The 25038-nt window shown below is 37.3% G+C and overlaps 2 protein-coding genes and 1 pseudogene across 2 annotated transcripts; all 3 read right to left on the reverse strand.

Moving 5' to 3' along the window:
- Positions 1-571: 571 nt before the first annotated feature.
- Positions 572-10429, reverse strand: LOC121980701. Its single transcript, XM_042532865.1, has 8 exons — positions 9971-10429; positions 9329-9362; positions 8987-9193; positions 1778-1867; positions 1448-1513; positions 1263-1354; positions 1131-1178; positions 572-950 (listed from the first exon to the last, which is right to left on the reverse strand). The coding sequence occupies exons 1-8, from the start codon at positions 10288-10290 to the stop codon at positions 854-856; spliced, it is 954 nt and encodes a 317-aa protein (XP_042388799.1). The 5' UTR covers positions 10291-10429; the 3' UTR covers positions 572-853.
- Positions 10430-11796: 1367 nt separating this feature from the next.
- On the reverse strand, positions 11797-19463 carry LOC121980703 (annotated as a pseudogene).
- Positions 19464-19617: 154 nt separating this feature from the next.
- On the reverse strand, positions 19618-23753 carry LOC121980702 (monodehydroascorbate reductase 2, peroxisomal-like). Its single transcript, XM_042532866.1, has 7 exons — positions 23526-23753; positions 23216-23267; positions 22309-22389; positions 21105-21223; positions 20778-20997; positions 20585-20703; positions 19618-20393 (listed from the first exon to the last, which is right to left on the reverse strand). Exons 1-7 carry the CDS (start codon positions 23643-23645, stop codon positions 19716-19718), a joined length of 1389 nt encoding a protein of 462 aa, XP_042388800.1. The 5' UTR covers positions 23646-23753; the 3' UTR covers positions 19618-19715.
- Between the last annotated feature and the right edge of the window lie 1285 nt (positions 23754-25038).

Below are 25038 nucleotides of genomic sequence, written 5' to 3' on the forward strand. Positions count from 1 at the left end.
GATTTATTTGCCAATAGGGACTGCATGCAAAATTACCCAATCCAAATTCATTTCATTTTTTTAAAAAAATAATAATAATAATAATAATAATAATTATTATTATTATTATTATTTATCATCCGCCCCATTGCCCAGCACCCATGGTTAAAATCATAGCTACGATAATATTTTTCTTTAGTGTAATAAAAAATATAATAAATAATTGAAGATAGAGGTATCTGATTATAAAAAATTTAAAAAAAATCCCATACATGAACGAAGCTCCTATTAATATAAATCTCGATAAAGGATATAATTACTCAAATTAGTAAAGCTTTTGAGAAAGCCCCCTTCTCTTCTTTATTTTTATATATTAAAACAAAAAAAATTAGAAAGAAAGTCTTTAGCGCAATGATAATATTATTATCATGCGATCAAAAGGTCATGAATTCAAATCTTGAAAATAATCTTTTATAAAAAAAAAAATAAAGCTGTGTACAATGAATTTTTTCCCAGAATCTCGTATGGTGAGAGCTTCATGCACCGGACTATTTTTTTATATTAAAATAAAAATTAAATCCAACAAAATGCACAAAGTGAATCACCATTTGGCAACTTTTTTGTGTAAAAAAGAAAAATCAACAATATGAACACTTTTGAGTGTCATTAAAACCTTACAACATTAAAAGAAAATTTCACAAAAGTATATATAAAAAAAAATCAATTTTCAGCTATTTTCTTGAGCTTGAAAGTGCATGACATTTCTCATAGTTCTTCATCTGCCAGTTTCTTTAGTCGAACCATTTCATGCGGCGTTAGTAGTAGCTAAGGCGATCAGTGAGTTTAAAGACAGCTACTTGCTAGAAGAATAGGACTAAAGAAACCAGCTGGAGAGTAGAAAATGCTTCATCTTTACAATCAATCGAAATGCAGCATAGCAAGGTATGTGCATCAGTGCTACCAAAAGATACCTGCAGTTACACCAAAGATTCATCATCACAATTGTGTGGCTCGAGCTCAAGATTGCTAGTGAAATCCAACTGATTTCCTAACTTTACTGTGCATGAATCAAGAACTAATCGACATTCAAATGCACCGCATAGAAGAATCAATGTTCAGAAATGTCAGTCTTTTATCCGAATGAAACTTACCATATTGGTGAATAATTGGATGACAAATCGAGAAACGGGTAAGGCCACCTGCAAGAAGAAAATGCCAATCCAAAGCTTTTTTATTTTTTATTTTTTGCTGAAAATGTCGAAGAGGATTAAAAGAGATTCTACCATATATTGGTACAAGCATGGATCACCCATTGAAATAGGACATAAACTGCTGTCCAGAGTAGGAAGTATGCCATACGGAACCAGGGGAAACTCTGTTTAAGGTATGTGAAAGTGTTAATCATCGAACCAACTTGTATTACGATAAATCCACCTCGCTAAACCACAAGGAAAAAAGAACAATTTACCAAGCTATTCAGTGCTGTTTCACCGAGAAGGAAAACTACATTGATCGAATGCATGCCAACCAATACCTGCCATTGCAAAGAAAATTCAAGGACTTTAATGATCTTAACAAGGCGATCCTCTGAAAACCTTCCCTAGTATTTCTGAATTGTTGATGCAAAAATAAAAATGAACATCTGAGAAAGAATAGATAATGACTGATTGGATTACTAAATGCAACGTTCGGTTGGAATGCATTGTGAATGACAGTTTCGTTTGAGTACTCAATGAGCTACCCTGCATATCGAGCCTTTTATTTCCGAGTGTTTAGTTGTTGTAGTGAACCAACTTACAAAATTCATGTTATAATCTTTGATGACCAGAAATGGGAATATGATGAACCAAAAGACGCAATCGGTAAGCATCACTGCACCTGCACTTGTCTGGCAAAGATAAGAGGCAAATTAGTTCACCTGCAAGGCAAAAAAAAAATATAGGAACGAGCGCGCTTATAGTGTTAAAGTACACAAAGGTATAGAATGCTGACACAAAAAGGATAATGACATTGTCTGTCTGTTAACTAAAGAACCGGGTAAAATTGAAATCTAAAGGGTATTTCTTCCATATGTGATAGTTATTCATCATAGACTTGCTCACATAAAGCTTGACTGCTTGCACACTCTTGCAACTCGATTCTCAATTCAAGCAAAAGTTTCGCATGACCATGAGAGTATGTGAAATCACATAGCTATAACTAGCACTTTTATGCTTTTCTGATACCTTTGCAAAATAAATGATTGCCTGATCAAAAATTGATCCTCTCGGGCTCTCAAGTCTCAACTAACAGAAATAATTAGTATTTCATTGTATCTGATTTATGTTATGTCTACCTTGTTTGTACTATTTCCAAAACGACGAGAATATGGATATATTGTTGTATTACTGATGCTTACAATAAATTCTCTAAAATTGTTGTATTACTGATTACGCAAACACAGTAATCTATTTGCACCAAAATAGCAAGCGTGCAATAAACTTGTAAATGAAAAGAGTAAGGTTGAGAAATCGTGTATCTCTGGTTGAAGCGCTGGCGTGCCGACTGTCTTTAGAGAATTTATTGTCGCCCACGGTGCAGAGGCTCTCCGGCAAAATTCTCCCAAGATCCGACAACCACTGGCATCGTCTGTAGGTGCACTCCAAAACGAACGCCGCACTCGGACTCAACCTCAGATCGCAGAACCAAGCCTCAGAACAGGGGAAGAGAGGGAAGAAAGAAAGAAAGCGGAATGCTCTATTTTCTGGAGTGAGTTGAGAAGGAACAGAGGAAGTGTATTTATACACTCTGAAGCAGTGCACGCACCAAAGCGTACGTCGCTTCGCTTCCTCACGCGGACAGAACCGCGTTGCTTCTCTTCCTCTCGCGGACAGGTGCGTCGCGTTGCTTCCTTACGAGGACAGAACCAAACCCAAGTGTGCGCGGACAAAACCAAACCCAAGTGCGCGGACAGAACCAGACCAAACCGGAGACTGGCAAAAACAAACCAGGCCGCCTGTAAGCGCGAGGCCCATGAGCTGAGGATTTGCACCCCCCCTGAGCGCGATGATCGCGTGCGTCGCGCCCGGCTTATGGATTTCCGGCTCGAACCCCCCGAAGCCACCTGATTTGGACTCGACCTGCGCATGCGTGTAGGCCCCCCTTTACTTTGCTAAGCAAGGATGGAAGGGCTCCATATATAAGGCCTTCCCACATTCTTTGCTTAGCAATGTGGGACTAAATGCATAAGCACATGCATTGCCAAAACAACAACTAAACCAAAAAAAAATAGTTTGAATTAAAATACCAAACTCAACAATCCCCCACTAATTCAAATTATTTTTGGTCGAAAACAAAGATATGTTCTGAGGCTTAGTTGCAATGAGCTTTTAGTGAAAATACCTTCCGGTTTGAATTTTCACCTAAGTACACCAATCTTATTCACATAGTTTTGAAGTGAACTCAGTCTTGAACTTAAATCTTTTATATGTGAAAATCAATTGGTAACAACTCATCACGGGCGACGGTTGAATCCTTCTGGGTTGGTGCATTACGGTCATGCCACCGAATCTTGTTTCATAAGTGCTAAGGGGAGTTGCCTAGACCCCGCACACTGCGGCCACACAGTTACACTTACATAGGTGAATTCTCTAAGGATGTACTGCAAGCATCCTGTCATTAAGACCTTGAACTCATTAAGAGCTCCTAAGCTCATCCTTACTAGCAGTCAAGCATCTATCCAAGGAAGAGACTGAGATTACATCTCAATCAATTTGATGCTTACGGTTCACCCTTATAACTTGTTTGTACCACATTGAACCTACTTCTTGGGATATCCAATCAGATAGGTTGGGTTGCCGTTATAGGTGAAACCAGTAGGACTCATTCCCTTACTGGATCTCTTGATTTTCTCAGAATCAAGTCCTTTAGTGAGTGGATCAGCAATATTGTCTTTTGAACTTACAAAGTCCAATGACACCACTCCAAGAGACACTAACTCACGAATAGACTTTAATCTTATTCGTACATGTCTCTTATGTTTCTGGTTATACTTGGAGCTTCTAATCTGAGCTATTGTTGTTTGATTATCACAGTGTACTGAAATAGAAGATATTGGCTTTATCATCAAGGGAATTTTAGAAAGAAGACCTTTAAGCCAATCAGCTTCAGTTACTGTGGTATCCAAAGCACACAATTCTGCCTCAGATGTAGAACGGGTTATAATCGTCTATTTAACAGACCTCCAAGCAACTACACCGCCTCCAAGTGTAAAGACATAACCAGTAACGTCTTTCCACTCAACAGTGTCAGCTATCCAATTAGCATCACTATATCCCTTCAGGACTGCAGGGAATCTCCATACCACAAGCCCAAGGATATAGTACCTTTTAGGTATCTGAGTACTCTGTCTAATGCATTCCAATGCGTTCTGTCCGGACAGCTGGTGAACCTACTCAATTTCGATATAGCAAAAGAAATATCAGGTCTAGAACAATTTGCTAAATACATTAGACTACCTATTATTTGTGAGTATCTTAATTGAGACACTGCCACACCACTCTTATTCTTGTGGAGAGTTTTTGAAGGATCATAGGGTGTAACGACAGATTTAACTTGGCTATAAACATATTTCTCTAATACTCTCTCAATATAGAGTGATTGAGAAATTGCTATTCCATCAGTTGAACGAGTCAACTTCAGCCCTAAAATCATATCAGCACAACCCATATCCTTCATATCAAACTTACCACTTAAGAGGGCCTTAGTCTCATTAATAATAGAAAGGTTAGAACCAAAAAGTAGAATATCATCTACATATAAACATAAGATAATACAATCATCACCTTTCATTTTAGCATACACACATTTATCAGCGTCATTCATTTCAAAGCCAAACGATAGCATAGCTCTATCAAATTTTTCGTGCCACTGCTTTGGGGCTTGCTTCAAACCATAAAGAGATTTGACTAACCTACAGACTTTATTCTCATTTCCAGAGACCACATGTCCCTCAGGCTGATCCATATATATCTCTTCTTCAAGATCTCCATTTAGGAATGTCGTTTTGACATCCATTTGATGGACCTCAAGATGATATATGGATGTCAATGCTATTAACACTCGGATTGTAGTAATTCTGGTAACAGGAGAATAAGTGTCAAATAGTCAATCCCTTCTTTCTGTTTGAATCCCTTAGCAACTAGGCGGGCTTTGAATTTATCTACTGACCCATCAGGTTTTAGTTTTTTCTTAAACACCCATTTACATCCTATAGTGGTACACCCAGGAGATAAATCTACCAACTCCCAAGTGACATTAGAGATAATAGAGTCCATTTCACTTTTAATGGCCTCTTTCCAGTGTTTAGCTTCAGGAGAAGCCATAGCATCTCTATATGTCACAGGGTCACCTTCTATATTATAGGTGATAAAGTCCTGGCCTAAATCCGTAGACACACGTTGCCTCTTGCTCCTTCTCAGTTCTGTATACTCACTAGATTCATCTAGTCTAGAGTGACTTGAGGAAGGTGTACCTTCTACGGATAATGGGGCCTCTATGGAAGCAGACATATCTCTAGTAGGAATACTAGATATAGACTGAGGTGTTCTCGTCTTCATAGGAAATATATCCTCAAAAAATGTAGCATCACGAAGTTCTACAATAGTATTTGCATCTATTCTAGAAATTTCAGATTTAATAATCAGAAGTCTATATGCAATACTATTTTGAACATAACCCAAGAAGATACCATCTACGGTATTTGGACCAAGTTTTTTCCTTCTGTGCTCAGATACTAGTACCTTTGCAAGGCACCCCCACACTTTAAGGTATTTCAAACTTGTCCTCCGGCCTTTCCAAAGCTCATATGGGTTTTTATCCCTTGACCTCATGAGGACTCTATTTAACACATGGCATGCAGTGTATAGAGCTTCCCCCCACATGTAGTTGGGTAACCCAGAACTGCCTAATATGGAATTAATCATATCTTCAAAGGTTTGATTTTTTCGTTCTGCTATACCGTTGGATTGAGGACAATATGGAGCAGTTACCTTGTGAATTATACCTGCATCTTGACAAACTTTTTGAAACAGGTTCGAGGTAAACTCTCCACCCCTATCAGACCTTAACCTCTTAATAGTTTTATTTGTTTGATTCTCAGCTTCAGATTTAAAAACCATAAATTTATCTAAAGCTTCATCCTTAGTTTTCAGCAAATAAACATAACAATAACGAGAATGATCATTAATGAAGGTAATGAAATACCGTTTATGGTCTCTCGTTATTACACCGTTAAACTCACAACAGTCAGTATGAATCAATTCTAAAATATCAGAATTTCTATCAACTGATTTGAAGGGTTTACGGGGTTATTTATATTGCACACAAACTTCACATTTTTTCTTATCATTTATAGCATGCTTAGGAATCATGTCTAGATTTATCATCCTTTTTACGGTATTAAAATTGACATGTCTTAATCTATCATGCCATATATCATAAGACTCAATGTTATATGAACAACCAACATCAGTAGATTTATTTAAGGTAGCATTTTCTACATTGAGTTTAAATAAACCTTCATTAAGGTAACCTTTTCCAATAAAGGTTCCTAAATGTAATATTACAACTTTATTACATTTAAAGTTCAACTCATAACCAGCACGGACTAACTTTGACCCGCTAATCAGATTCCGACGGACCGCTGGAACATGATGCACCTCATGCAGTGATAGGACTTTTCCAGAGGTGAACCTCAGGTCAACTTGTCCTATCCCAAACACCCTGGCTGCAGAATAGTTCCCCAGGCCACGGAAGTGCCTTCAATTACCTGATAAGCAAGGAAGGCAGAGCGATCAGCACAACAGTGCACATTAACACCTGTATCAACTAACAATTCATTGGGTTGATAGATCAAGTTTAGTTCGGGTTTGAAGGTAACAAACCTATCGCTGGTGTCGTCACTAGCAGTTACAACATTTGCTTGTGCCTTGGTGTTGGACATATTGCTCTGGTTTTTCTTCTTGGGCCAGAATTTGGCATAATGTCCAACTTGTCCACATGCCCAGCACGGCTTGGCTCCATTTTTCTTTTGAATCTTTGGTTTGGATTTCATCTTGTTCTTCATTTTCTGATTTTTGAATTTTTTCTTGTTAGATGAGACTACTACATTTGCCTTTGGAATAAAATCCATAGGCATTTTTATATCATTATTTTTATGTTGCTTCCGATGTTCTTCTTCGATATTTAAGGCAATCATCAAATCTTTTAGAGAGATTTTACCTCTCCGATGTTTAAGAGTCATGCTAAAATCTTCCCAACTCGAAGGCAATTTTTCGATGATAGACAAGACCTGAAATTTTTCGGATAATGGCATATCTCCTTCAGCAAGACCATGAATTTGAACTTGGAATTCATGTGTCTGCTCAACCACAGATTTGCCTTCAACCATTTTGAAGTTTAGGAATTTTGCCACAGTGTACTTTTCTAAATCAGAATCTTCGGAATTGTATTTTTTATCCAAAGATTTCGACAGCTCTTTAGCCGAAGAGGTTGAGCAGTACATATCGAAGAGGGCAAACAGGATTCTCCCATGGTAGAGATAATCCCTTTGCTTAAACCTCTATAAGACAGCACTATAGGCAGGTTCCTCTTCATTAGGTGAAGGAGAATCTGTTTCTATAACGGAGAATAACCCTAGCGTAGTAAGCCAAAATTTCATCCGTTGTTGCCAACGTCTGAAGTTTTGTCCGAAAAATTTCTCGGGTCTGGCACTAGCCTCATCAGACCCCATTACCCTATCATTCATCATGTCTACTGATGCTTACAATAAATTCTCTAAAATTGTTGTATTACTGAATACGCAAACACAGTAATCTATTTGCACCAAAATAACAAGCATACAATAAACTTGTAAATGAAAAGAGTAAGGTTGAGAAATCGTGTATCTCTGGTTGAAGCGCCGGCGTGTCGACTGTCTTTAGAGAATTTATTGCCGCCCACGGTGTAGAGGCTCTCCAGCAAAATTCTCCCAAGATCTGACAACCACTCGCGTCGTCCGTAGGTGCACTCCAAAACGAACGCCGCACTCGGACTCAACCTCAGATCGCAGAACCAAGCCTCAGAACAGGGGAAGAGAGGGAAGAAAGAAAGAAAGCAGAATGCTCTGTTTTCTGGAGTGAGTTGAGAAGGAACAGAGGAAGTGTATTTATACACTCCGAAGCAGTGCACGCACCAAAGAGTACATCGCTTCACTTCCTCACGCGGACAGAATCGCGTCGCTTCTCTTCCTCTCGCGGACAGGTGTGTCGCGTTGCTTCCTTACGAGGACAGAACCAAACCCAAGTGCGCGCGGACAGAACCAAACCCAAGTGTGCGCGGGTCAGAACCTAGAACCAGACCAAACCGGAGACTGGCAAAAACAAACCAGGCCGCCTGCAAGCACGAGGCCCACGAGCTGGGGATTTGCACCCCCCCCCCTGCGCGCGATGATCGCGTGCGTTGTGCCTGGTTTATGGATTTCCGACTCGAACCCCCCGAAGCCACCTGATTTGGGCTCGGCCCGCGCATGCGTGTAGGCTCCCTTTACTTTGCTAAGCAAGGATGGAAGGGCTCCATATATAAAGCCTTCTCACCTTCTTTGCTTAGCAATGTGGGACTAAATGCATAAACACATGCATTGCCAAAACAACAACTAAACCAAAAAAAAATAGTTTGAATTAAAATACCAAACTCAACATATATCATCACTAATATCCAATAAAATTATTACACCACACGCCAACCATCCCTTAAGATGCCCCCTTTCGTGCTCTATAAATATATGAAAGCAAGACAACGATTGTAAAGCATAACTGCTCACACTTAAAATATTAGCAAAATCAATTAGAATAACTTTTGTTGGTAATGATTAGTTTTCAATTTCAACCGCCAATGATTATCGAAAATTTAAAGCTAAATACCAGCTTGAACAATCATTGCACTGAAAGGAGATAGATTTGACTGATTGTCATAGATAAAATGCAATTACCTGAAAGATTATTTGAAACAAAATCCCCCAATAGCCAGCAGTTTCCTTTACTAGCTGTTCCTCGAGAACGTTAGACTGCCTCTTCCTTTGACCGTTTACAGAAGCTATATATGTTCCCTGCTCCACATTCAGAGTTGTAACTCCAACTTTATCCTCACTAAATTTGTCAAGATGTTTGCACCCATAGGCAGACATCAATGTTCCAATCTAAAAGATAAAGCTGTATATGTGAGAACTTTAGAGAAAGTATCTATGGTTGTCTAACACATCGTAAACAAAAGGAAAACATTACAAGTGGAAATACAAGCAAAATGGTGTGACATTCAAAGTTTAAGGGCGTACCAAGAAATAAATGGTAACCAGCATAAACGTCCACCTGAGAAAAATGAACAAATGACACTTAAAATGAGTGAAAAAGAAACTAAAGGAAACATATCATTTTTCTAGGGATACAATTCCATCCTATAGAATTTAGAAAAAAAAAAATATTGTATTGCATTGCATTTTATAAAGAAATTTCGTGTAGTTATAGGCTCAACATAATTCTTTCGAAATAATCAATGCTATCTAAAACATAGACATAAGAGTATGCCTTAGACTAAGTTATATCTTATGCTTTTATCCATCACATCCATTGTTACTGACTTCAATGGAATTGAAAGGAAGAAAATAATGTCTATTGGAAATTCAAATTTCTTTTTGTTCCACTTTCAGTTGATCAGCCTCTCTTCTCCCATCCAAGTAAATGAAAATTTTTGTTGGCAAATCCACTCTCTCCCTTTCTTTTCCCTCCTATCTCCGTAAAAGTAAACATGCCATTAGACACTCCAAAAACATTATAAGATGTACTTTATCAATTGATTAAGATTTGGCAACTGCAAAAGCTTTTCTAGCAACATGAATACAGAGGAATAAAGGCAAACACTCAAAGTGCATGATAAGAGAAGCTGCAAAAACTGCTCGACACCTGAAACAATGGCTTACTGCGTGTAGTAGTAAAATATTCCGCCTCCATCCACAAGAACATTGATGACAAGGAACCCGAGCAGCGCGACGAAGGCGACAAGCCGGAAGACCAGCAACCAAACGGGGTGAATCTCCGGCACACAAGGCCACCACAGCTCATCCTTACACAAGGCACTGCCTTCAAATTTCCACACCAAAATGGAAGCTACGATCATGGAAGACAGCACCCACACAGCACATAGCAGAGCTCTCCAGTTCAACCAGTAGTACGCCTCGGTGGAGTCAGCAGTCACAACCGGCTGCCAAGAATTTGATGAAGGTGCTGCTGAGAAATGCATCAACCTTCAAGCTTTTCTTTTCTCCCCTGCTGCTCGAGTTGAGCTTTGAAGATGCTCAACTTTCAAGCGAGGAAGGAAGACGGCCGTGGACTGAGTTTGTTCATGGAGGTTTGCAAGGAATAAAGCTGAAGGTAAATGGGAAGAAAGATAAAGTGCATTGGGAAAAAGTGGCTTGATGAGATGCTTCTCCCATTTGGAGGGAAACTTGGGAAGCCAAAAACTTTGTGTTCGTTGAAATTGATAAGCCAAAATGTATTTACTATGAGATGCTTCTTCCCTTGATGATTACAAAAATTGTTATTTTGATCTTACTCAAATTAATTTAGTTACAAATATTATATATAAAATATTTTTATATATATTTTTTTACTAACTTGATTAATATGATTTAATTTTAATTAAAATATTTTTTTTAAATTGAAATGACTGGCACAATAGTTTTATAATAATTTTAATTAATTTAAAATAAGTTTGATTAAATTCTAATCAAATTTGTAAAAGCTTTTTTATATATAAAAATATTCTACATATAGATTTATTTTTATACATGGTAGTTATTCTGTAATTGCTATAAGAGAGTTGGAATTAACATACTTGCGATATTAGAAATATAATAAGACATCTTTTAACTTTTAAAAAAGTAAAGCATGTCATTTTAACCATTCGAATAATTAGGGTTTTTTTTTAAAAAAAAATTGACCATAAAATAAACTTTAAATTGAGAAACACGGCCGACCAACCAAATCTAAAGGCGATCTGTTTGAGAATCGTATCGGGGGGCTTTTGCATGCTCAAGTTGCTTTCGAATCTTTTCCTTCCTTCTCCTTCAATCCAATAACAGAGTAATAGTCAATGCCACGTGCCCTCTCTAATTTTTGAAGATACGGAATTAGTTTAGTTTAATAGATCTAGTCCAAATCTAGTTAGTTGCTTTCTTCAGTAATTGGCAATAGATTGCGTGGAGATGCTGCTGTCCCATGGTTGGGGGAAAGCAATTGAAAAAGGCAGCTGCTCAAGTTACCAAAACCGACTTAATTAAATGGCCAGTTCAGATTTTGTTGTCTCTATTTCTCTCTATCTTCATATTTTATTATTGATCGGACGATTCAGATTAAATTCAAAAATATCTTACACATCACAAGGATGTTACACATATCTTAAAAATGTTATGATGTCTTAAAATGTAATCTGAACCGTCCGATCGATAATAAAACATGAGGACAAAAATAAATGAGGACAAAAGATCTGAACTGACAGAAGATCTGAACTACTATTATTCGCTCTTAACCTTTTTTTTTTTAACTAATTTTCAGTATTTAATTCATCATGAAAACTTCCATTGAAAATTTTTGTTAAATAGATCCGAATTGGTTAAATCAAAACGGAATATATCAATTTTTGTTGGACAAATTGAACCAATCAAATTTTACCATGAAAATCAAATAAATTCACAAACCAAAGTGCCTACATGTTTCATACGGACTTAGGCAGAAAACAAGCACCAAATCCACAAAAAAAATGAGTATTACTCCAATGAGGTAAAGATTGTTTTCTGTATATAAGTTAACAAATTGGCGACATGTGGTTATCACTGTTTTATGAAAACATAAAAAAAGAATGATATTACAACATTGTAATAGTATATATATGCGCTAGGATGATCGATTGCATCAACCTTAGTTCTATGCACAAATGCATAATTCTTCCCGTCAAGGATCATCAACCTCAATTATACACACTGAAATGCACTTGTTTTGAATTCTTCACGCAGAATTCTCCGTGCTAAGGATCCTCTTGTTTTGAATAACAAGAAGAGAGTTTCTTTCTTTACACTTTGGTCAAGCTTGGCATATGCCTCTCTTCGATTCTCCATAGCTTGGATGCCAACATCCTCATAAAACCCCTAAAATAAGCGGCTACCGCTGCCACAATGTTCCTGAATGAAAAAGATGGCACCCGTCATCAAACAACATGAAGGATGGAGATACAAAAGAAACATAAATCCATTTACGATATAATATACTCGGAGTAATGTTCATCATGGAACCAGATGAGATTAACTTTGCTCTAATCAACAGTCAGCAGGTTGTATTACAACTAAGGTAGAACTAATTTTATAGCAACTAGTTTAGCTACAACTAAGGTAGCTTCATCAGCCTGGAAAAACTGAAAAGATCTTCATTTGGCAGGTCGGTATTTATTTTTCTAAAAAGAAAAAACAATTTCATACTAAATGGATTTTTAGGTTTATTATCTCAAGTTGACGTATCAATGCGCCTTAGCAACATAAACATTAAATGCAAGATCATTGAGCTTCCAACTAGAAAAACTACTTGCAGTGCCAAGTTGATATAGCATGGACTCGAGTAATATTTAACATTGCATGTATTTGTCAAATATCCTTGTATAACATCTTTAGGCTTTTGCTAATTGATATTTTTATTTAATTTTATTTCACAATGGAGTTGCGGATTCAATTCAGAGAACCACATGAGCCTATACAGAATGACTATATATTATTATTTAAAAAAGCTAAAAAAATCTTAGAAATTGAAACTTAGGTGAGCATGTAGACATCCTAGAAAATCAGAAAAGGCAATAGGTAATTTTCTGCACAAAAATCAAAGCATGTGCAATTGTAAATACAGAGAAAAAGATTTGAAAATGGAAAAGAAACTCACAAGGGAGTGTAGGGAGAGTGGCTTCCATTCACATAGTATACGAATAAATATGAATCATAATGTTGGTCGTTGATGTAATAAAACTTTTCCAACCGTCTCACGAGCTTAAATAACATCTTTTCATAAAAACTTATTGCTGGCAAGTTATAGGAAATGACATGCAAATATATTGCCTTGCAACTACTGATGCTTGAAGCATATTTAATTACCTCTCGTATGAGTGAAGTTGCTGTAACATGACAAAATGAATTAGCAGACAAAAATCATGCAGTAAAAAAAAAAAATAGTGGACACAGAGAAAGTATGGACCTATGCCATGATTTCTATAGTGCTCTACCACACCGAGCGTCAAGATATAGACAAGTGTTGTTTCTTTCCTTGAAGCATTATACTGAATCAAATCTGCAAGCTACAGTAGCAACATAGTAGTAGAGACATCTGTTAGGATCATTTGTTAAAGCCTTAAAGGAACAGAACACATATTGAAGTGTAAACACCTCGCTTTCTTTTGCCAAGATTAGGCGTGTAGTGACAAAGCCAATAAGTTCACCATCATGGCTACCAGACTGGCTTACATCAACCGCAGCCCAAGATACTATTCCATTGCCATGTACAACATTGAGGAAGAACTCTCTCTCGTACCTGCAAACATTGAGGAAACTTGTCCAGATATTCATGAATTAGAAAGGAAACTTTATGTTAATAATTTCTTCAGGAGTTATCTGGCACATCGAATAATGAACATAGGAATATCGAACCGACAGAGGTACATCAAATACAAATATATTGTACAAACACACTACAAGGAGTACCTTATAGGAAATAAAGAAACATGGATCTGCTCAAGAGCTTCAAGATCAGAAGGTAATATAGGCCTATATTTAATGGTCGGTCGGTGAGTACTTCTTGGTTCTAACATCAGAAGAGCTATCTTAGAAACACCTGCATAAGATTCTCTGTCATCTGTATCCAAGTTACGAAGCCATACAGATCCTGAAAAAAAGTAGGAAATCAACAAATCATTGGAACAACAGAAAAGAAACAGTGATCACAGTTGATGCTGGAGGATCCATTGTAAATAGACAACAGAGTCAAGATAGATAAGTTTCGGAATGCAAAATACAATTGGTATAGTTTAATTGATGTATCATTTGGAGCAGAAATGAAAAAACACCAGCAACATGGTATAGATTCATCATCTTTATTATCACCTTTTGCTCCCATCATCTTTATTATTATTATTTTGTCAAATAACTTAAGAGACTGATCAGCCAGTATAAAATGGCAGGTTTCTAGCCACAAGCAATGTTAAATATTTGTCACTAAAATTATTTTTGGTTACAAAGCCATGGGACAATTTTTTTTTAAAAAAAAAAATTATCACCGTTTAATTACTTAGTGATGATATTATAAAATAAATTGCCAATTAATAACAAAAGAAATCCATAATATCACATTTAATGATGGATCAACTAGTTTACTATTATTAATATTAATAGTTTTAACCATGACACTTAGGCCTCAACTTTAATAAAAGTATTATCATCAAAACTTTTATTGACAAATTATTAAATTTTAATGATTTTTTTGTCATTAATACCCGCTTTGTTTTAATGAGATTCTACAATGGCAATTAACCCACTCAAATCTCAAACAACTCCATCCTTTTCCAGAGTTGTGAACTTGTCTTCTGCAAAGGCGCTTTTGATGCCAATTCCAGTCATTGCCCATGTTCTCCCAAATGACTAGTGTCATCTTCAATAGAACCACCAAACGCTAAGTGATTCCAAGAGCATTCTTGCAACAAAAGAGTAGCAGCAGACCACTGACAGCCTATGACCATTTGTGATGCAGGAGCATCCAGCAGCATGACCAATTTATGTCCTCCGATACAACTATGTTCCCCTTCGAGCTATGATGAGAAGAAAACGAGGCTACCAACCTCCCTTTTGGGCATTGAAGAAGGATGATCGAGACTACTTACACAGAAGATGATTAGCTCATGGCCTCCTGACATGGTTGCACTCTATTCGAAGTCTAAGACGAAATCGGCCAACTGGGTCATCAAAACTCTAGATTTGGTCTTTTAATTTTTTCTTTTATTTGTTTTAACTTTTTAGGATTAAATTTTTTTCTAAAAGTTAGTTTAGATTTTATCTCTTTTTTTAGGATTAGTTTTCTTTTACTTTTTCTTTTTTTTTGTTGTGACTTTTTCTTCTTTCTTAGGCTATTTAAAGATGAGTTAGGGCTCTTGTAAAAACATGTTGATTTTGGTTTTGATTTGAATAAAGTTTATTTTTGTTTAAACCTAGAGACGGCTCCTCTTTATTACGAATTATCTTCATATGTCTTTCTCTATAAACCTCTAATTCAAAGGTCGCACCTGGAGTTGCTTCCCTGCGTCAGTTGCTATTAGAGCCTTAGATCCATGGATGATCGTCGTGGTTGTGGTCGTGGTCGTGAAAGACAGGTTCCAACTGAGGAAGTCTCGCACCAGGATCGAAGCGTACCCTACAAGCTCATCAAAGATTTACAGAGACAAGTTACGGAGTTATCCCAGCATCTAGCAGTGCAAGATCTTGAGGTACGTGGTCGAGATCATGGCAAACAGATTCCGACTAAGGAAGTCTCACATTGTGATCGTAGTGCCCGAGATTTTAAAGGTCGTAAGTTATTTTATTTCAATTTGAATAAATTTTTTCTTGAGAAAGATATGGATGACAAGATCGAAATTGTTGGTAATCCAATTTATGATGAAGATGATATATGACAAGCACTCGAGGGCTTTTGATCTTGAAGGCACTACCATGAACTCAAGGATGAGTTTTTTTCAACCTAGGGCGTCTAATGCATGAGCATCCAGTAGCACGACCAATTTATGTCCTCCGATACAGCTATGTTCCCCTTCGAGCTATGACAAGAAGAAAACGAGGCTACCAACCTCCCTTTTGGGTCTTGAAGAAGGATGATCAAGACTGCTTACAAGGAAGATGATTAGCTCGTGGCCTCTTGACATGGTTGCACTCTATTCGGAATTCAGACAAGACAGAATCGGCTAACTAGGTCATCAAAACTTTAGATTTGGTCTTGTAACTTTTTCTTTTATTTGTTCTAAATTTTGAGGATTAATTTTCTTTTCTAAAAGTTAGTTTAGATTTTATCTCCTTTTTTTAGGATTTGTTTTCTTTTACTTTTCCTTTTTTTTTTGTTGCGACTTTTTCTTATTTCTTAGGCTATTTAAAGATAGGTTAGGGCTCTTGTATAAACATGTTGATTTTGGTTTTAATTTGAATAAAGTTTATTTTCATTTAAACCTAAAGACAACTCCTCTTTGTTTACGAATTAACTTCTTATGTTTTTCTCTGCAAACCTCTAATTCAAACGTCGCACCAGAGTTTCTTCCCCTTGTCAATTTGTTACTTGTTTTTAGCACTCCAGTAGTCCAAACTGCTTCATCATTTTTCAGATTGGTAATCAACAAAATGCCCTCTTCCTTTCATGTAAGATATCTTCCACACTGGAAGCTTCGTCCCACCACTATCCTTCGTGTTGTAAGTGTCAACAAAAACAAAGTGTAGTTCAGACTACCTTTCTGGCATATGTAGTAGTCATTTGATGATGGTCATGATGATGATGAAGATGTAGTAGTCATTTTCCTTACTTGGTCTACATCCATAACATTAATTTGATTTGATACCAATTTTTGTTCATGGCAAATCAGATTGCTGTCTTTGCTTTATCCACATTCATTTTTTTTCAATCAACATGAGTAGGTATTTGGGGTGCATGGATTGTCCTATTGATTCACGTAGCATATTAACACAATTGATAAATACGTGACTAGAAATGCAGCCAATACGAACAGACTAAAAGTGCCTCATATTGATCTATAGAAGCTTTTCTATGGGATAAGACATGGTTATTATGCAATAATACCTTGAGCAATATAAGGTGCTGCTCAATCCAAAAACTCAGTATGTGGTAGTATTGGCTTTTGTGGTCTACATGCCCAAAAACTCAGTATTGGTAGTTGTTGTGACAGTTTTAGCCATATTGCTGCTCATGTCAAATATGAGGCTACCTATGCCTACATATCAACCAACATGAACAGATTGCAATTATGGTTCATCTTTCCTTCTTACAATCTCTATGGAGTTTCTAGGGTCTACAACATTAAAAGTTGAAAACATTGAGCATTGACTAAAACAAACAACCACAGAACCACATATTGCATGCCAGTGTGATTAACTAATCTTTAGTTGGAAACACAAGCATTTCTTTCTTTATAACTGGATTGTTTTGAATATTGTAATGCGGTAATGCATATCTTTTGCATTTTTGGTGGTAATGTAGAATGCTAGCATACAACAGCTATTCTATTCCAAGTATACATGAATTGACTAGCAGAAGACTTGCTAGATGTTCAGATAATATGATTTATAATTGACAACATTTAATACAAGAATGTGGGTGTGGCAAGGGGTACGATGGGTTCATCATCACTATCTCAAAGGTGTGGATTTTTTGGCAATGGTGCAGCAAGGAGTCTGATTCTCCATTGATCAAACATTTATTAAAAATTAGGGATGATCTCTTGCAAAGAACAGGAAGTCAAGGTGCTGCAAACATGAAATTGATCGAGTAGTTTGCAGTGGAAAAGCATGGTGCTGTCTATGCATATGATCTCTTCAGACCACATGTGGCCAAGATGTATTGGGCGCTGGTAGTCTGGAAACCTGGACTGTTGCCCAAGCATTGCTTCACGTTCTGGTTGAAGGCTCACGGACGCTTGAGGACGGTGGACAGAATGTTGTATGAACCCTACAAGTTGTGTTTGCTATGCAGACAACAAGATGAGTCCAATGCCCACATTTGTTTTCGCTGCCCCACCACTCGAGCACTGTGGGACAAGGTACGGCCTTGGCTTGGTTTTCGACATCAGATCTTTTCTGTTCAACGCCTATTTCGAGCATTCCGAAGGTTATATTGAGGCAATGGTTGGCTAATGAAGGCTCGATACTTAGCAGTCACTTGTATGGTCTTTCTTTTATGGCAAAGTCACAATAGATGTTGTTTTGAGGATGATGTACCTTGTGTTGAGAGATTGTTCCGTAAGTTTCAAATTCATGTCTATCGTTTTGTAGACATCTAGAGCTTGTATTGGTTTGGTGACATTTATATACATTTACCGTTCTCCAAAAAAATGTGGGTGTGGCAAAGCAACATAAAACCTTGTTCCTAAAAGCTTCCTCAGTGTGATTTGTAGACGATTTCTTCATTTCCAATCTCAAGCCTTAGTGAAATTTCCATAATCTTTATGCTTCAAATTCATCCAGATTATGGTATTGACATTACTATAATCCAGCTACTACATGGTAATGAAATGCCACAACTTAGAAGAGGAAATAATGAGAACTTATGCTGAAAACCTATTCCAGAAGAATATGTAACTAGCTTTGTACTGCATTATTACTGAATTTTACCTTAGTAGCAAACTACTTGATCTTATGTTAAGCTGCCATATCAAGGATGATATTCACTTAAATGAACTCTACAGCATTTTAAGGATAAAAAATCTATAGCCAACGAGTATATGTATATATGGCTTGAGAAGAGTTGTAACTACTAGCTAGGATTGTGAACTTCAATTCTTTAAGTGTACAGACAGACCCTTTTGAACATCATTACAGCTACAGAAAGAGGATAATCATGAGGATCAGAAAACAAATTAGAAGATGAAGGAGGGAAGAATAATTTTTTACATCTCCTGGAAAGAGACCAACAAATCAATTCTTTAAGCTTATCAAAAATTGCCTACTTTGGGGCAGAAATTAGTATATTAGGAGGAGAAAACAATTCTCATCAGTAGAACTAAGAAGCAATTTTTACAATAATCTGTTCTCGTTGACTAACTGCAAAAACGTTTAACAGGGGCACAAGTCTCATTTGTTAGTTTAGTGATAATAGAAAACAGTATCAAGCAAAGATAAAGCGTGATCATCAATCGATGCAAATTGTTCCACGCATCTGGTGACTAACTGTAAGCACCAAAGAGGAAAGATCTACGACCTTTGTGGAAACCCATTAGAATTCGCAGCGGTTGAAGCCATAATACAGAGAAATCAAACTAAGAAAACTCACCAGTTCTAATAAATCCGAGCCAAAAGTAACCCCCAGAAATCCATAAAAAATGCAAATTAAAACAACGAAATGGCTGGGGATCAAAAAGAAAATTTTTTGCATGTATATGAAAGAATCAGAAGAAGAAGAAAAATGAATGGATCACCTTAAATACCAGCGATGACATCTCCCATCGAGAATTATTTTGCCTTGGCAACCCTTATTCGTGATCCGCCATCGCCGTGGAGATCATCGAGCCGATGGAGAGGGATCGAGGATGGCAGGGAAGGGAATCCACCAGCGTAAAAAGTACGAGGGAAGGGGTGGAAGAAAGGTCAAGGAATGACTTCCCTCTGTGGGAGGAGGAGACCATGAGAAACGCAAAGGTCAAATTGGGAAATTTCATTTTAGCCCTTGGGGTTCTATCTTATTTTCCCAAATTTTCAATCATAATTGTAAAAAAAAAGAAAATACCTTTCAAACTTTTCCCGCCCGTTGAAGTTAGTAATTAGATTATAATGTTGTATTATTAATAAAGCATTGAAGCTAGATTTTATTAATCATTAACTTATTAATGTTGTATTCATATTCACCCTTGATCATCCCCTTCTTCCCCTTTTTTTATCATACATCACTCTTCCCGTATCCATAAGCAAAATAAGCAATTGAAATAGCTAGAGCAACACCAACACCAGCTATGGCATATCGCAAGTACCTCTTCGCGACAAGCTGGCTCTTACACAATGCAAACTCAAGCCCTGCCCTTTGGAGCTCTGCAATATCATTCACGGTTGCTTTCAACCGAACAACCTTCGCTATCGCCTCATTATCACCTTTGTTCCCGCCCTCGAGGAAAGCCCCAACAACAACACCCTTGTCAATCCAGTAAGCACCAAAATTCCCACTCGAAAAATCTCCATAATGGACGACTCGTCCAACATTGTCGCCGTAGAACTGCCAAGACAATGTGAAAACTCTAGAGTAAATGAAGGGTAGATAGTCGAGGTCACCTGCATCGCGTGCCATGATGGCGGCAACAGCATGTTTTGCAGTCTTTCGAGCGGCATCAACATGCTCAAGGCGGCGAATCTCATTGCCAAATTGTTTGACAGGAAAAGCAGCAACGTCACCAACGGCATAAACAGAGGGGTCACTACTCTGCATTTGTCCATTGACCTTGATTCCGCCTTTCTCAAGCTGCAGTTGATCTTCAAAGAGATTGGTATTCGGACGAATGCCAATGCCAACCACAACTAAGTCAGCTGGAAGATGGGTGCCATCTTTAAGGATCACTGCTTTCACCTATGAGTAAGAATGTAGTTGCCGGTTCAGCAACTGAATGATGACAAATATGTGTGAAGAGTTCTCAAAAAAGCTGACGATGATACGGTATAACCTAGCTTAACTCGATCTCTTTCAATGTCTGATATAATTTCAAGATTCTGCAATGAGATCAGCAAATACAAGTATGACAAAAGAACACTCAGTGTTACCTTTCCCTTCAAATCGTTGTCAAATGATGCCAGGGCATTCCTTTTGAAAAATATAACTCCTTTCGACTTATAGTAACTCTCATAAAAGTCTGCAATCTTTGGTGTAAAAAGACGACTCACTGACAAATTATTATAGGCACAATCAATCACCGAAGGTTATCTGAATCTCATGACATATTGTGGCGATACTCACTGCAATATGCATCAGGGAAAACCATGGCTACTTTCATTCGATTTGTAGCTAGAGCTGCTGCACATTCCATGCCTATGTAACCACCACCAATTACAACAGCATTTCCCCCTCTGTACTCTTGCATTAGACCCACAAGCCTATTGGCATCAGTCAAATTCCACAAGTAGCAAACATTTTCAGCATCTGATTCACTTATTCCAAAATTTTCAAGCTTCAAAGCCTGCACGCAACATATGAATTTCACTAGCATATAGCAGTCATGCTTGAGCACATTATGATAGAAATAAAAGAAGTGGGATTTCAAATACTAGACATAGACTTCAATACCCGAGCGCCTGTTGCAATTATAAGGATCTTATAAGTGATAGTTTCACCAGTTGTTGTGGTTAATTGCTTCAGCTGCACATTAGCAGACTTTACTCGAGTGCCGAGAACAAGATCAATGCCTAATCAAAACATGAAATTATGCGATGGAATTAACAAATTAAGAGGAGATTGTAATCATTGTTACGAAAGAAAAAACAACTTTAGAATGAAGTCTTCTTAGTAACAAAATTAAACTACAAGCCAAATCCTTTGTGTATGATGGAACTATAAGATATCAGGCTGTCAGGCACTGCCAACTCTGATTCAAAAAAACATTATGGGTTATAATTATTAACACAACCTAGATCAAAAACAATTCAATCTATTTGCAGAATAAGGTTAACTTACATGTCTATGTTTGACTGATTCAACAAATAGATAAAATTTCAATAGACTAGTAATTTTTCCAGATGCAGATATGACACCAGTATGAAGGTCATCCCCAATTATAGAATACAAGTCACAGTTAAATATGAAGCTTTATAATCCACTTCATCCGAGTAGAGGCATACTAATCTAAGAAGAACAGGAAGCAAAAGCATACATAATTAACACTCCCAAGTATAAGGTTCTTTCTACCATCAAAATTTGGATAATTAAAAATCCCAGTACCAACTATATGACTGCAAAAATTTCCTGGCAATGGGTAGTGGCAATATATAACACCTTTCGAAGTACATGAGAGGTGCTGAAAAGAAACACTAATTCTGGATAATTATAAGTCAATTATTATTATTTATTTATTTTCTGTAACCTTATAGAAATGACACTAAATGGGGACTAACACCAATTCAGCATGAATTTCTTAAAATAACTTAATGCACTAGAAAAAAGTCAACTAATTCATTCCAGAACAGGGACAGAATTTTTTTAAATAATTTATAATTAAGAAAAATAGCACATTTGGATTAAGTAATGGATGACCATTTGATCTAGATACTAGGAAGATACGTTTAAAGTAGTAAGGTATTATGATAACAAAATTAAATTGTTCCATAATAGTGTTTACATTTATTCCATTTTCCACCATACAACCGCAAGTTGTTGGCTTTGAAGAAAGGAAATCGCAGGGAGTCAAATTTTCACAACTTGCAAAATATTGACTATATTGAAGGGAAATCCTGTATGACTGCTAAAAGGGTAAAATTAGAGAAGAGTATTTTACCATGCTCTTTATACCATATTGGTGGCAATTGCTCATCATTAGCACCTACACAAGTATAAAATGTAGGTAGGCGTGCAGGGGCTGCAAGAAAAATTATATAATGTTATTATCACATCTGTAAATTGCTTTAGCATATAACTCAAAGGTAAATAGAAAATTATAAACGATTCGTTCATAGCAAAATCATTCAAGCTGATGTACAAAAGCCTCTGTAACCATTTTGATGAAAGTGTTTCATGTTTATTGATAAAAATTTATCAAAATATTTATGATGCCAATCTGTTTCATTATTAATGCTTTATATATGATGAAAAATTGAAAAAAAAAAATTACTGCCATAGTCAATTTATAAGTATATGTGCTTAAATGTGCTCAAACAAGAGTACATTTGTGTGCATCTAATCGTTTATGGACATTACAAATCAGTTACACGAGAATATGCAAGCAAGAATCATCAAGAGTATCGGGCATGATTGGGCCTGTTCATTAAATGAGATAGATGACTGGTGTATTCTTCTTCTAAATTCTGACTGGATATTCAGTAAGAAACAGCAAATCGGAAAGGTAAATAATGGAACTATCAGAGATAATATGATGTCATCTGAAGTGAGTTACTAGCATTTTAAGTCTATACACAAGAAGATTAATGCAAGAACAGAGATGTATATTGTCATTTGTCCCACTTAGATTCGCAACTCCCTTAGTGAAACACTTTGAAAGCATTTGAATAATACTCAATCTTGTAGTTGATTGTGCAAGTATGAATGAGATGAACTATCATGCTTATCATTTAGCTGAAAATGGTCAAAGCTTACTGTAGAATTGCCAATTATTATCTCCATAAACTGCATTTCTAACTGTAAAACCCCGATGCAAAAATTATGTACGATGGAAAAATAGCACATACCTTCTGGAAGTAAGTATCCTTTGCTCAATGCAGGCCTTTCATAAGGCGGAACCTGTGGAACAATTCATCATTTTTTTAATTATAACTTCTCCAACTTGAGTTCATGATAAATGCTAAATTGTCATGCTGATTGCCCGTAAAAGTAAGGAACTTCTAATTCTCAATTTATTAATACAATTTTTTTTTTTTAAAAAAAAAATAGCATAGGCGAGAAGCAGACTTCCATCTCGAATTTTCGACAAATTCTTTGAATGCTCGTGCTGAAATCACAAAAAGCATTTCCGAGCAGACAAGGGGATCGGAAACTTACTGATTCTTCGGAGATGATGCAGAGTTCGCCGCGGCCGACGCCCCTGCGCACGAACTCGAGGGCGGCGTAGCCAGCAGCTACGCCGCCGCCAAGTATGACGTAGACGAAGTCTCGACCCATCCGTAGTTCTCGCTCGATCTCTCTCTCTCTATCTCTTCCCGTCGGTCGCTCCTCCGATGGCGATGAGGAAGCAGCAAATGGAAGGGCAAATGATAAGTAGAGGAGAGAAATCGAATTACAGAGACGGAGACACTCCAAAGAAAAGAATTGCTTGTGATATTTGAACAATTTTGTCCCTTTTTCTAGTTTTTCATTTTACCCCTCAAACTTTGTTTATCTTCATTTTTAAAGTTATTCTTCAAATTTTCAAAATAACCTATAGAGTTTACAAATTGTCATCATTTTCCAAATGTTCTTTTATTGCAGCACCAAGAAACTTGGCTTAGAAGGACAAACATATAAATTTCAAAAGCACATACTCCTACTAGGATATGTTTGGTTCAAAGTTATCAATTAAAAGCTTGTTTGATTTAAATAACGAGTGATTCTTGTCATGTCAGTAATTTGGAAATACAACTTAGAATCAGAAAACCTTAGAAGCGTAGGGTTTTTTTTCACGATTCCGGGGTTAATAATTTTTTTTCATAATTACCCTCCGATTTTTTTCCTTCTCTTCTCTTCGTACTCCCTTGTCGAGTCGCAACTTCCTCCATCTTCCTCCCTCCCTCAGTTGGCGATCAACAAAGACGTCATGAGAAAAGGCCAAACCCCCTTCGTTGGATCGACAAAGACGTCGCCGCATCACTGGAGATCATGCACATTCCTGGCCGCCATCAAGCGACTCACAGTTGCTCTTGTTAGAACCCCAAGATTGTTTAGATGTGATCAAATAAGTTAAGGTAGGTCATGTTTGGTTTAACGCTTGTGTCTAAGTGTATAGAAGCTTAGGAGCATAGGAAGTCGAGCGGAAAACGCGGCTAGCGAGAAGAACGACACGGGAGAGAGCCGATGGGCTCAGTGCATCTGAGGGGTGAGGTGCCGCGGAAAAGTACACCGATGGACGAGAAGAACGTGCGCAACATTCAAGGGATAAGAACCAGGGAGGAAGGCTGCTCGAGGAGAAAGCCGGAAGTTGGGTTCGGGTGAGTCCTATTTCGGATGGACGAAATCACCCAAACTAGTGAAGCTGGAGCGTAAGACCTGGACCGAGATAAGCAGAACCGGAGCAAAGGCCCGGACCGTAAAATGTCAACTATGTTGACTTATGTGGTCCGGGCGCCCGGAGCCTATTGAGTTCGGGCGTCCGGAACCCTTCCGGGTGCCCGGAACCCAAATATTATCAAAAGTGATGTGGTCGTTGACCGACGCATCAAGGATAGAATTCTATCCCACTCCAAGCGCCTGGAACTCTTCCAGACGCCCGGAACAGTGCTATAAATATAGCTATGATTTCAGCAGTTCAAAAATCACTTGTAATTCATTTCTTTCTGTTCTACTTTTAGTCGTGTACTGT

Source organism: Zingiber officinale, chromosome 5A (genome assembly GCF_018446385.1).
Source record: "Zingiber officinale cultivar Zhangliang chromosome 5A, Zo_v1.1, whole genome shotgun sequence".
Taxonomy (NCBI): domain Eukaryota; kingdom Viridiplantae; phylum Streptophyta; class Magnoliopsida; order Zingiberales; family Zingiberaceae; genus Zingiber; species Zingiber officinale.

Coding starts and splice junctions, on each gene's coding strand:
- LOC121980701 (XM_042532865.1), bottom strand. CDS start 10,290: ATGCATTTCTCAGCAGCACCTTCATCAAATTCTTGGCAGCCGGTTGTG. Junction 9,194..9,328: donor TGGTTACCATTTATTTCTTG/GTACGCCCTTAA, acceptor TTTATCTTTTAG/ATTGGAACATTGATGTCTGC. Junction 951..1,130: donor TCCAATTATTCACCAATATG/GTAAGTTTCATT, acceptor GTGTAACTGCAG/GTATCTTTTGGTAGCACTGA.
- LOC121980702 (XM_042532866.1), bottom strand. CDS start 23,645: ATGGGTCGAGACTTCGTCTACGTCATACTTGGCGGCGGCGTAGCTGCT. Junction 23,268..23,525: donor GCATCATCTCCGAAGAATCA/GTAAGTTTCCGA, acceptor ATTGTTCCACAG/GTTCCGCCTTATGAAAGGCC. Junction 22,390..23,215: donor AGGATACTTACTTCCAGAAG/GTATGTGCTATT, acceptor TTTTTCTTGCAG/CCCCTGCACGCCTACCTACA.